This window comes from Cicer arietinum, chromosome 4, assembly GCF_000331145.2.
Source record: "Cicer arietinum cultivar CDC Frontier isolate Library 1 chromosome 4, Cicar.CDCFrontier_v2.0, whole genome shotgun sequence".
NCBI lineage: Eukaryota > Viridiplantae > Streptophyta > Magnoliopsida > Fabales > Fabaceae > Cicer > Cicer arietinum.
Window position 1 is genome coordinate 61,014,833 of NC_021163.2, and position 14,599 is coordinate 61,029,431.

Below are 14,599 nucleotides of genomic sequence, written 5' to 3' on the forward strand. Positions count from 1 at the left end.
CCTTAATTAATTTATTTAATTTTTGCAGTTGAAGATGAAAGATGGATTTCCATTGTCATAAATTGCACCAGGTTGGAAGCAATATCGCACTGATGAAGCAACTTCTTGGGCAATAGCATATACAAGGCGTCTACAACATTGGGGGATGAAGCAACTTCTTGGGCAATAGCATATACAAGGCGTCTACAACATTGGGGGTATTTATTAGGTCGATTGCCACGTGTTACCCAAAATCCACCTACGGAAGCCGTAGATGCATTGTCATTAGATGAACCTTAATGATATCTTGTAAAATCGTACTAACTAATTTTAGTTTTTTGTCGTTTAATTTTATCTTGTAATTTATTTTATAACGATAATTTATAACGATAATTAATAACAATAATTAATAACGATAATTCATAGAAGGACAATTTAAAATAACAATAATTAATAACAACTAACCGCAATACATAAAAGTGTTCATAACAACTAAACGATAAAAGTGTTCATAACAACTAACCGACATAACAACAATTCATAAAAGTGTTACTACTCACTAGTGCGACTACGTGATAAATACAATGTTTTATAAAAATGAAGATACAACTCATCATCCAGTCTAGCTTCATGTTGATTCAACCCCTGCTGTATAAGATCACCGATCTGTTGTAGGATAGGTGCCGGTTGTGAACTAGAAGCATATGCACTGGTGGGCGGTACACTATAATGTGGGACCTGAGGTACACCATCTGGTTGCACAAGCAGTGGATGAGACACCTGATAAAACCACTCCAAATATCCATCTTCACACTCAGATGGATATGTAGCTTGACGAAGCTTATGAAATAGCTCTGTCACTGGCGTCACATATCCCAACCATTCCACATCTACATCAAATAATCTAGAAGGATCTGAAAGTGGCGGTGAAGGAATATATTAGATATATCTAAATTGTCTCAAACACCTCTCTGGCAGATATCTCACTACAGTGCTGCATAATCGGATGTGACCAGTATAAAGCATGATATCATCAAAAGGAATTCTACCCCTATGATTCTCCCATAGTCTCCATATAACATCTGCAGGTGTCAATGCATCAATAATACGTCTGTATTCATGGACCTTATGTTTGCCTTGTTTGTAGCACCATCTATTCATTCGGGCAAAACATTGCACATCAGCACCCTGGTCACCTCTACTACAAATATTTGGAAAATATTCGTAAATCCAACACTGTTGCAAATAAAAATAATTATATTAATGATAAATAAACAAATAATAATTAATAATCATAATTAATAATTAAAATAAATAATTGAAACCTGAAGCAGCGTCATATATCCACCTAGCTGTTTGGTGTCGTAACAACAGGCATCTGAGAGGTAGTCATAAATCACCACGAGTGCAGCACTACCCCATGCATATTTATCTGTACCGTCTAAATATCGGAATAAATGAAGGTACTTCGCAACAACTAGAGTATGACTCTTATCCGCGAAAATAGTACTCCCTACTAAATTCAACAGATATGCCCTAGCAGCAAAGTCAAATCTCTCTGTTGCACACTGCCTTTTGAAGACCTCCTTCAACTAATCCAGTCTATAGTGCGCACCTCTAGTCTTCATGGTCTCCTCCCAGATCTCTGTCGTGGTCACTCCTAATAGAATGACAGCAAGATCACATGCCGTTATTCTATTTACATCAGGTGGACGGTAGAACTCACCCCTAATAGGCAATCCCAAAATATTAGCAACATCATCCAACATAATCGTCATTTCACCAAATGGCATGTGAAATGACGATGTCTCGGAATGCCATCTTTCAACAAATGCAGATATCAGGTTGTTGTCGATCATCTTCAAACTACTCCGTTGTAACGGGTTCAAACCTGACAAATTCACCCAGTTCTCTATGGGTCGCGGAAGTACTGGCGGAGTAAATTGTTGCATTTTCTTTTCATGCGCAACAATTTTTAGCAATGGTCGCTCCTGTATAAAAAGAAAATATATGACATTAAAATTAAATATAGACAAAAAATAATAATTAATTTAAATATTTTTAATGCATTACAAGTAATAATTAATTAAATATACCTCACCTAACTATAGTCTAGCTGAAACATGATAACGATATCGTGTAAGGACAGACAAATCATAAGGTCCTCCAGGATACCGTGTGAGCTCACCAGGTCCCTCAGCTCCAGCATGCTGCTCTCCCTCATGAGTAGGTGCAGCCTCCTCCTGCTCATGTACATCCACTTGCTCATGTACCACATCCTCCTCATACAATATAGTAGGCTCCTCCTGCTGATACATAGTCATATGATCATGATGTCCCTCATCGTCGTCTTCGATGATCACCCGTTTTCTTCTCCTTGAAGTTTTCGGTCGAATCCTCTTTGGGGGATTCATCGCGGACAATGTAGGAATATCAGTGTCACGTGTAATTCGTATGATTTTGTCGTCTCTTCCTCGTGCACCCACTGAAAAATTAAACAATTAAAATAAATAAATTACAATTATAATTAATTAAAAAAAATAAATAATATTTAAAATTTCTGGAAAACTTGATGTTCAAGTTTTCTGGTAACTACCGGAAATATTGACCATCAAATTTTCCGGAACACTACTCTGTACCGGATAACTTGAATTCAAGTTTTCTGGTAGAGTCCTCTGTATCGGAGAACTTCAAAACAAGTATTCCGGAGTACATCTTCTGTACCGGAAAACTTGAATTTAAGTTCTCCGGAAGTTTTAAAAAAGAAATCACTCTCTCAAATTCTAGAAATGTTAAAATGTGAAATAGTAATTTTTTAGAGGCTTTATTATTTATATGAGGGCAAAATTGTCATTTCATTCTTAAAATGGGAGTATAGATATAATCAGGGAGTATGGGGTAAAATTTTCAAAAGTTGATAATTGTAACATGAGCCCAAAACATTTTCATGAACAATTTCCCCATGTGCTCTTTCGTAAAAAAAGAGTGTGGCCCTACCGCATCCCTTGCGTCATTACGTAGCAATGGCTCCTTATTATACGACACGTACTCACTTTAAGATCTCCTTCATCTCACCCACGTGCATTCAGTATTTTTATTTTATTTTAAATATAATAAATTTTACTATAATTAAATCAAATTTCTAATCTAAAACCTAACATATTTATCAATTAAAGACCTAACATTTTGTCCAAAACACATAATTATATTTTTCAATTAATCCAAAATCATCCAAAAATGTCTTTACATAATTCTCTTTAAATTGCTGTTCTTAATTTGGAATTATATTAAAGAAGATAACAACTTTTAGAATTTTGAAAGTCAATTGAGACAAAAACTTTGTCACTTCAAACAATCATTTTGAAGTCCATTTTTATTTTATTTTTAATTCAATATATCATGAGAGAATGATTAAAATTATGTTTCTACACTTCAAAAAGAAAATTATCAAAATAAATCTTAAAAAGATAAACGATCAAATAGAATATTAATTAAAAAATAAATAATAAAAGTTATATTTTAGTTTATATAATATGAAACAAATAAATATTTCAAATATTATAATAAAATTATTTCATTTTTTTAATACATGTTCGAATCATCTAAAAAGAATGAAAATTTAAATCACCCTTTCATTTTTATTTAATATTATATAAAATTAAATAAATTTTTAATTTATAAATTAAAAAACACTAGAAAATAATTTATAGAATCTTAAAATATAACAATTTTAGAATTTAATCCCAATATGTATATACATGAAATAGTCTACTCCCAAATTCAACAACTTTTCCAACTCTTTTGGTCGTCATGCGTCGACATAATAATCACAATCTATAAAAGCCAATAAACTCATATCCCCTCGTCACATAGCAACCCTAACGAATTAGACACACACATGGCTGGTTCCAATCCTACTACCACTAATAATAACAACTCATGTTCCAACAATAACACTAGTAATAATAAGTTGTACAAAGGGGTGAGGAAGAGAAAATGGGGCAAATGGGTATCTGAAATTAGACTTCCAAATAGTCGTGAGAGAATATGGTTAGGATCCTATGACACACAAGAGAAAGCCGCTCGAGCTTTCGATGCGGCTCTCTTTTGTTTGCGTGGTCGTCATGCTGGTTTCAATTTTCCTAATACACCTCTTAGCATCAATGTACCTTTTCATGGTCACAATTCTCTTTCTCCACAAGAGATTCAAGAGGTTGCTTCTAAATTTGCCAATGATCCACCAATTGAGCTTACTCAAGAAGATCAAGATCAACAAGTACCTCTAGAGTCACAAAATAATAGTGTCAATTCCAATAATTCAAATTCTCTATATGATCATAATAATGATGGGAGTGTGCAAGTAGATTATGGTGACTTGAGAATGATGGATTGGAGATTTGATGATATGTTGGATGATTTGAATGAAGTTGCTTGCTCCGATTCCGGCCTCTATTCCGGTCTAGAAAAGATGCAATACTCCACTCAACTTTTTGAGGAGGATAATGTCTACCAAATTGAAGGTGAAGATGCTTTTTCAAACCATTCATTCCTTTGGAGTTGGAACTTTTGATCTTAAGGCTCTACAATCCCTTCGTTCCCTCTATCTCCCATCAACTTCAATCCTATGCAATAACTATATGGTCACTATAAAGATATTACAAATCTATCTCTTATTATGATCGTCTCCAAAAACACAAAGTAATCCAAATAGTAAGATAATAGTTAGGTTAGAAAGGCCCTTTTTTTTTATATCCCTACTTGGTCTCCACCTCCACAATAATTAAGAGAAAAAATATATTTTACTTTTTTTGCTTGTTATTATTTTTATTTCTTTCATTTTTTTTTGAAATCACCTCACATTTCTCCAAATTCTTAGAATACACACTTAGTAGTGTGGGTTTTAACAAATTATTGGTGAAGTGAAAAATTGAAGACGTAAAAATAGTTAAAAGTGAAAAAGGGTAAAATAGGAATTTTAAAAAAATTGTAGAGGTGGAAGACCAAGTCTGTAAGTACAAAAGAAAAGAAAAAACTTTTGTATTGAAAATGGCCATGTTTTTATCGTGACATCTGTTCTATGGGTTAGCACTTGCTAGGGCCAAAAATAATAATGATTAGCACTTGCAAGGATCTATCAAGCACCAATGATTTTTCCCTTATATACTTTGTTTTTGTGATAATATTTGTGGATAATAACACGACTATCCTATTAAATTATATTAAATTAAATTATCAATAATTGAATGATGTATTATTTATAAAGGAGTTTAATTATATTTTATGTCTTATACAATTAAGTTTTAAGCTTTTTTTTTATAATAATTAAAATTTTAATTTTAATTTTAATTTCAGTTATAAAAATAATATATTTAATTATTAGAGTCAAAATTAAATAAATAAGTATATTAAAATTCTTAATTTAAATAATTTTAATAATTTTAATAAATATTATAATAATATTTATATGAACAATTAAAAAAATTACTAGTTTAAATATTCACGGTACCTTTACACAATCTTTTTTATAGTATCGTAATACTTGTCTAATTATATATCCTTTTAAATATGGCCGGCCCAATACATTAGCTGGTCTAAAGCGAAACTATTAGACAATACCTTTTAAAAATTATTAAATAAATTATTAATAATTTATTTAATAATTATAGAAAATTTCTTTAGTAGAATTAATAGTATTTTTAAATCTATTTTCTCTATATTTTCATAAAATAAAACAAGACTTCATGTAAAAATTTTCATCTTTTAGTTGAAGAAAATAATTTATATACTACAACTCCAATAACTCGTGTTAGGAATACATTCACTAGCAATGTGCTCACTTTTTGTCTCATAATTTCTCAATTTATAATTATTATTTTTCTCATCCCTACTATCTTCGTTGCTAATTTAGTTGTATTAAGAAAAGTATTAAATAGTTTGTAACCAAAATATGTTTTATTTAATTTACATAAGATTTTATCGGTTAATAGCAAAAGCTAAGACAAAGGTTTTACTATGATATTTTATAAGACTGAAAAAATATCAATCCAAAATAAATAACAATTCTGTCAAAAATTGAAAATTAAATTTTTTTTTTTAGGCCTTTCTTGTTTTTTTTATATATTAAAAAACTTTTTATTAATCATTTTTGGCGAGACCTAAAACAAGGCCTATACACGCCTCCCTTGGGCTGGCTCTGCTTTTAAACCACTTATGTACTTGTCGAATAACTGTATTACTATTGAACATAAATCCTTGTATAAATAAAAAAGAAAATTTATATATAAATCTCCTTTTTTTTTTTTTTATACATTGAATTTCTTTGTTGTTTTCTGTACGTAACTGAATTATTTGGGTTCAAGTTGCGGAAATCCTCATCACTAAAATTAATTTTTCCTGTAGTACAAAAAAAAATTAATTTTTCCTCAATCTAAATTTTCATAAACAAATTTGTATTCTTCTTCCCTCCTCCTTCGTTAAAATCCCTTCATTTTCCTCCCCTCTTTTATTTATTTATGGGTCAAAGAGGATTGCACATGTGCTTCAAGTAATGGAGTGTATATGTGATATAGTTTTGGTGCAAGATTGATTTATGATTCTATAATATGTTTTACGAATTACGAGGAGCCTCAAAATGATTACACGAAAGAACTTTGGAATGAAACTTTGCAAAATAATTAAGTTCACGAGCTGATCACAACACTTCGAGGGACAATGATCAATGTGGATGGTAATTAATTAAACACGGATAGTTATTAGAGAAATGTTAATAAGTGTTTTTGGTATACTTAATATAAAAATATTTTTTGAGAATATATTAAAATTTGTGCATTTAATTAATTAAAAATCTATGTTTTATTGTTTTTAATACAAATTTTTTTTAACAAGTATATTTAAAGTATTTGTTAGCATGATTCTAATTATTACTATGACGTTGGTGATTGGACAATACTCATTCGGATTCAAATTATATGTCACTTTTACGATTTCATATTAAGAAATATAGTTAATATTATATGGAAAAAAAAATAATTATAAATTATTTTTTTCGTCTTACAATAATTGACTAATTTTTTTAAAAAAATTCTTTCACAATTATGTTACTTTCAATTTTCAATGTATTTTTTTTTAAATTGTACATTTTAATTAATATTATTTGCATCACTTTCAATATAATATTTTTTTCTATGCATTTATGACATTAATAATATATCAATATTTAACATGGATATTTTAATAAAAGTAGTATTTTTCTTAATATATGAAATGATTAGGGATTACTCCATTATTTTGAAACAAATGGAATACTTTAAAAGTATTTTTATTCATGGTACGATAAACATAAAATAAAAGAATTGAAAAAAAAAATACAGTAATAAATAGTAAATAACATAATAAAAAAAAAAAAGAAGTTAATAATTTATTGATATTATAAAATAATATATAATTTGAGATAAAAATATTTTGTTAGGATGTCATATAATTTGAAATGGAAGGAGTATAGTTTTTGTTATGTTCATGTTTTAGTTTTATTCAACTTTATATCATGTATAAACTTCACAACATATTCAATGTTCATTATATTTATTTATTACGTATAGTGTTTGATTTAAAATAAAATATTCAATAATAATTTTAATTAAATATCAATTGAACATATAACACTGGGATTTTATAAATAAAGATGCATAATTTTTTTTTTTTACTCAAAAGTGTTTATAACATTTCATTAATAATAATGTCACGAATACAATTTGGAATATCAATAAAAATATGGGGATTAGTCAAATATGTGGCTATTTTTGCTAGCGCATGAGTCGTCTCATTTGCTTGTCTCCTAACAAACTCAATTTTAGAGTTTCTAAATTGAAAATGGAAAAATAGCTCGACAATCAGAAACAATAACACCTAATTCAGTCTTGTTTTCCTTGATGGAGTGAAAACGATCTACTTAATTCAAAATCCACTGATGTAAGTTGAAGATCGTGGACCCACTTTAAAGTACTTAATAACCTGAGTGGTTCTCCTTTAGTTACTGAGCAGATGGGTGTGAACCATTCTATTTTAGCTAGGACAAAATGTCCTCCATCATCTATAATACAAATACTACTGCCAACACGATTGGAGAGATTAGAGAAAGAGGCATCTACATTATATTTATACCTTCCATCGTTGGGTTTGAGCCAAATAGTGGGAGAGTTAATTATATTATCTGACATCCGTCGTTGTTGTAGATTTTGTGTCAACTTCCACTCCGCTAGTAGTCGCATACTACAAATGATAACTTGCATTGGATTTTCACTGATGTTATGCCATATGCGATTGTTTCGTTGTTGCCATAGCTTCACATGATCATTTCCGTCGAGGCCACTTGGGTATGATCGAGTCTCTTCAAAAGAGCAAAAATCACAGTTGCGGCAGCTCCAATAGTGGTCGCTTGAACCATATCTATAAAACTGCATTGCTGCCAACAATTCCTACCATTCCTGCATAAAAATAAGACATGCAAATTATCTTCGACACCATCATCACACAAAGCACAATGATCAGGACAATTGACACATTTATCGTGTAGTCTTGAGCGTGTAGGAAGACAGTTCCGACAAATTCTCTACAAATTTTGTTTTACCTTTGGTGGTACTTTTAACTTCCAGATTAGATTCCAATTCTCAGCCATTTTAAAAATTGAAGTATCAATGAAGTCATTCAGACAAAATTGGTAGGCAATTCAGACATTATACATACCACTAGAATCGGCTATCCAAACTCTGGTATCCTCTCTCACTGAGTTAAAAAGAGGTGATTTTGAGAATCTTTTGAGCAGTGCTATGATCAAACATTGTTGTAACAAGGGATCTATTCCATTCTTTTTGCCAAGGCATAAGCAAATTATCAACACAAGCATTTGCATGTTGATTAGGCACCTCTGGTGGTTTAACAAGGTTAGACCCATCGCTTAGCCAATTGTTAATCCACAAAGGGATACTAGATCCGTTTCCAATACTCCAACGAGATCTCGAATGCAAAAGCGGTTTCGCACTCCAAACATAGCTTGGATTATGACCAAGGTTAGCAGACAAAAAATCATTATGGGGGAAAATATTTAACATTGAAAAGACGAGTTACAAGGCTTTCCGGATTAGATAATAATCGCCATCCTTGTTTACCAAGCATGGATAGATTGAAAGCACTACTGTTTTTAAAACTCATACCTCCTTCATGTTTGTGTATTGCAAGCTTATCCCACTTGAGCCAATTGATGCCTCTAGTTTGTCCTCCATTTTTGCCCCATCAAAATGAGTTCATTTTTTTCAATCTCATCTCCTACAGTAGGGGGTAGCAGAAATATGCTCATTACATAGGACAAAATAGCTTGAGAACAAATTTAATTAGGACTTCTCGGCTCGCTCGGAAGAGACTTTTACTGCTCCATGAATTGATCTTCCACCAAATTATGTCCTTAATAAATCAAAGTATTTTTTTTTTTTTTACTTCTACCAATCATTGAAGGTAGTCCCGTGTATTTTCTAGTTCCCAATACCGAGCGCACACCTAGAAGGTCTGTAATTCTTCCCTTCAAGTCTTCATTCACATTTCTACTATAAAACACTTTAGATTTTTGCACATTTATAGCTTGATCCGACGCAACTTCGTAAACAGACAATATATTTTTCATAGTATTGTCTTCTCTAATAGAGGTTCTAAAGAACAAGAAGTAGTCATCTGCAAATAAAAGGTGTAAAATAACAGGGGCGTTTCAACACACTTTTGCTCCATGGAGATCACTGCGACTTTCTGCCTTTTTTTATTAACATCGTGAACCTTTCCACACATCACATGAATAGATACGGCGACAATGGATCACCTTGTCGTAAACCTCTTCTTGAGAGAATATGATCAACACAATCATTATTCACTATGACATTGTACTCAACTGATTCGACACAAAGCATAATCCAATTCACCCACTGATTTGCAAAACTCAAAGTAGTAAGCACCTCTCGAAGGTAACCCCAGTCGATGCGGTCATAAGCTTTGCTGATATCTAGTTTCAATGCCACGTCACCAACTCTAACAGGGTCTTACTTTTCATGTAATGAACAATTTCAAGGGTTGTCGTTGCATGGTCAAGGATGGACCTATTAGGTACAAAAGTACTTCTACCAATCATTGAAGGTAGTCCCGTGTATTTTCTAGTTCCCAATACCGAGCGCACACCTAGAAGGTCTGTAATTCTTCCCTTCAAGTCTTCATTCACATTTCTACTATAAAACACTTTAGATTTTTGCACATTTATAGCTTGATCCGACGCAACTTCGTAAACAGACAATATATTTTTCATAGTATTGTCTTCTCTAATAGAGGTTCTAAAGAACAAGAAGTAGTCATCTGCAAATAAAAGGTGTAAAATAACAGGGGCGTTTCAACACACTTTTGCTCCATGGAGATCACTGCGACTTTCTGCCTTTTTTTATTAACATCGTGAACCTTTCCACACATCACATGAATAGATACGGCGACAATGGATCACCTTGTCGTAAACCTCTTCTTGAGAGAATATGATCAACACAATCATTATTCACTATGACATTGTACTCAACTGATTCGACACAAAGCATAATCCAATTCACCCACTGATTTGCAAAACTCAAAGTAGTAAGCACCTCTCGAAGGTAACCCCAGTCGATGCGGTCATAAGCTTTGCTGATATCTAGTTTCAATGCCACGTCACCAACTCTAACAGGGTCTTACTTTTCATGTAATGAACAATTTCAAGGGTTGTCGTTGCATGGTCAAGGATGGACCTATTAGGTACAAAAGCTTATTGGTTATCAGATACACATTTATGTAGAACATGTTTTAATCTGTTTACAAGAACCTTTGTCACAATCTTATAAATCACATTACAAAGAGCTATAGGCCGCCAATCTTTCATGGCCTTTTGTTCGTCACCTTTTGGGATTAGAGCTATATTGGTTACATTTAGTGTACTAGGAAATACCCCATTCAGGAGCTAGTCACAACACTGTTGAAAAATCTCAATGCCACACAGAGACCAAAAATGATGATAAAATACTGGATTCAAACCATCAGGCCTCAGACACTTATCAGTCTCCATAGAAAAAATAGCTTCTTTGAATTCTTCTAGTAGAAAGGGAGAAAGCGACTTATCATTATCTTCCGCATCAATAACATGTGAAAGGGCATTCAAAACAGGAGCATGAACACTTTGTGTATTCTGATAAAGAGTGGTAAAATAGTCTCTAGCAACACGACATAATTCACTATGTTCGGTGAGCCGGTTCCCATTAACATCCTCGAGAAAGAGAATTTGATTTACCTTGTGTCTGGATGTGGCAACCGCATAAAAAAATCTAGTGTTCAGGTCCTCTTCCTTCAACCAGAAATATTTAGCTCGTTGTCCCTAAGAAATGTCTTCTTTGACTAGCAGTGCGTTGCCGCCTAACTAACACTCTCTTTCCAATTATTTCTTACATAACTTATTAAGTGACACTTTAATCTCTTCCATCTATTTTGATTTAGATATATGAATAATTATTTTCATTCTAATATAAAAAAAAAAATTTATCTCACTAGATATGTTACATAATATATTAGTGTGTTATAAACCTGAATGCACAACCAATCACTCTTTTACTAACCTTTTTATGAATTTCAATAATCTATTCCCTATTATCTTACTCCATTCTACAATAACTTCTTCGTACCAAATCTAATTGTAACAATGAGTATTTGCAGATAATACAATACGGATAATAGTTACCAGTTATTTGTTTTTGAATAAGAATAATATATGTGATTTATTTATATTTATATTTGTACAATTATTCCGCTATCTATTGGATTTTGAGATATGTGGAAATCTGACAAGTATCATATTTAAAAAAACATTTATGTAGATTTTTTTTTGTTGCAATTATAAAATTTGTTTTCTCTATTTTTAACAATACAAAATTATTAACAAATACAAATATTAATACATTAACACCTAAAAAGTGTATCACACAAGTTTAATCATAAAAAATATTGATACATTAATGTATAAAAATATAATACATTACAATATAGTTTTTCTTCCATCTCTTACAATATAATAATAGTTCTCATTTCTCATCATAATAAACATTACTAGTTTTCATTTCTCATCACAATAAAAATTAACAGCAAAGAAGTATAAATAGTACAAAATTTATTTATGTATTTATTAATTAACAAATATTTGAAATATATATTTATTTTACTTGTTTGGTATTATTAAGTTACTCGTCATGTAACTATTGCAAATTTTATTTGTAAGAGTATAATTTTTTTTCATCCCAAACTACGTCTATTATATATACATATTAAGAAAATTTAAATTTCTATTTGTATATTTGTATTTGTACTAGTATATGACAAACTCATATTCCTCTATTTCCATTTGATCACGTGTCACCCTCTCAAGGGTTTTTCCCACAAAAACAAAACTCTCTGCTGTCCTTTTTCTCTTGATTTTCCATGGATCCAGTCTTGCAACACGCGTCAGTGTTATTATCACTTAAAAGAGTAAAATTATATTTTAGTCTAAAAAATAACATAAAAAATTAATTTAATTTTTAAGAAAATTAAAAAAAAATTATTTAAAAAAATAAATGATGAAAATTTATTTTTTAAGAGAATCATCTAAAAATAGATTATTTGATATTAATGTGTTTACTTATTAAGTGATTGAATGCTGATTTTTTTTATACGAATAAATATTAGTAATTAAATAAATTAGCATTTTTATATATTTTCTAAGACTTAAGTTATGATTTTTTAACTTATATATTCCTTCAATCTTTAACCTAAACTAATTGTATTAATATTCATTAAAACAGGCAAATTAATTAGTCCTTGACAATAACAATTAACATTTGCCCTAGGAAAGAAATATTTTGCAACGCAGCATGGGTTTGCAAGGATTTGTAAAACTGAGTGAATAATGGCATATATACGCAATGCGGATCTTAGGAACACGCATCGCCTGTATGATTTAAATTATTTTTTATATATAAGTTATCAAAATAATAGTAATAAATTATTAAAATATTTTTTTACCCGTATGTTTTAAGAAACATTTTGCTTCTCTTTTCTCTATCTATGTATTTTTCCCTAATTCGTTTTTCTTCTCTTAAAATTTATACTAATAAACTTAATACAACAATATTTATATATAGATAAATTGTCTAATATCGAATGATAAACTAAAACAGGCAAATTCTAACACTTTAGTTAACAACTCAACTATTACTTATCAACAAATTTTTATATATTAACAATTAATATATGATATAGTGGGATACTATTTTTTAATTGTGAATATTTTTAATTAATTTATGTATTTTTTTAGAAGTGACACGATGTTTAAACATAAGAAAATTGATGCATTTTTTAAGAAGAAAATTTTCGACAAAGACGAAAATCGTAAAATAGATATATTTTATTTGATTAAATTGTGTAAAATTCTAAAAAAAATTCGTAAACTTGTGAGAATTGTGTGACTAAAAGTTGTAAAATTTGTAAGAATAGAAATTCTAACTTTTTCAACTTATCGACTATGTATGAATTGTATGAAACTTTAAAAAAAATTATATAATTTTTAAGAATTTCAATTATAATATTTTAATTAATACTTGTCGTTCATCGACTCTCCCGATATCTTGTGCAAGATCCGCCACTGCATTTACGATGCATTTACGAATGGTCAGCCAGCGTTAAAAAAAACACTCATAGATAATGCTTATACAGCACACAATTTTTATGAAGGATAAAAAAACCTAGTCAAAATATCTCCTGCCACTTAGGTAACATGTCAACATAACAAAATAATTTTTTTCAAAAAGAGATAAAGATTAAATTATTCTGAATTTTTTTAAGGATTAAAAAATGTTTTAAATTTTTTTAAGAACAAAATTAAATCTTTGGGTTTTATTAAGAACAAAAATAGATCTTCAGTCTTTAAAAAAGAGCATTTTTTTGCTTTTGGAATAGATAAGTGTTTGTCATAAAAAAATTCTTAAAATAATCACTTTTAAAAGTTTGTATTTATTTGTTATAGTTTCTTTTAAAATAAAAATCTAAAAATTAATTATGTTTTATAAAGTTGATTTTAATAGTTTTTAGAAAACTCGTTTTTTATAATTGATTTTTTATAAAAAAAATATTTATTTTATTTACAGACAAATACAAAACAACTAGTTTTTCAAAAAAAAAAACAATCTTTAATTATAAAATATCAAAATCATTGTTTTAAATTTATAACAAAAACTTCATACTACTAAATAAAAATATAATTTTTTTCTTCTAAATATATATTTTGGGACGGAGCTGTGATATTTTAGAACATTAAGTAACTCTAAAATAAAAAAGTTTAGCGAAGGACCATTCTATTTTTGAAGTATGAAGCCGATTTTTTCTGGTGAAAGTATGAAGCTGACTTTTATTCAATTACTTCATGGCTGATGAGTGGACAGGTGCACTTAAAAAAAGAATCGGATTCAAAGATATTGAAATAGACAAGTACCAGTAAATCCATTAGAAAAGGATTTTTATCATTGAATATGACACAAAATAAATCGGT

The 14,599-nt window shown here is 30.0% G+C and overlaps 1 protein-coding gene across 1 annotated transcript; it reads left to right on the forward strand.

Annotated features, from left to right (window-relative positions):
- The first annotated feature begins 3,877 nt into the window (after window positions 1-3,877).
- On the forward strand, window positions 3,878-4,751 carry LOC101502760 (uncharacterized). Its single transcript, XM_004498911.3, has one exon. The coding sequence runs from the start codon at window positions 3,878-3,880 to the stop codon at window positions 4,547-4,549; it is 672 nt and encodes a 223-aa protein (XP_004498968.1). The 3' UTR covers window positions 4,550-4,751.
- The last annotated feature ends 9,848 nt before the right edge of the window (window positions 4,752-14,599 follow it).

Bases quoted from the DNA above. Each gene is read 5' to 3' on its own strand.
- LOC101502760 (XM_004498911.3), top strand. From the start codon at position 3,878: ATGGCTGGTTCCAATCCTACTACCACTAATAATAACAACTCATGTTCC.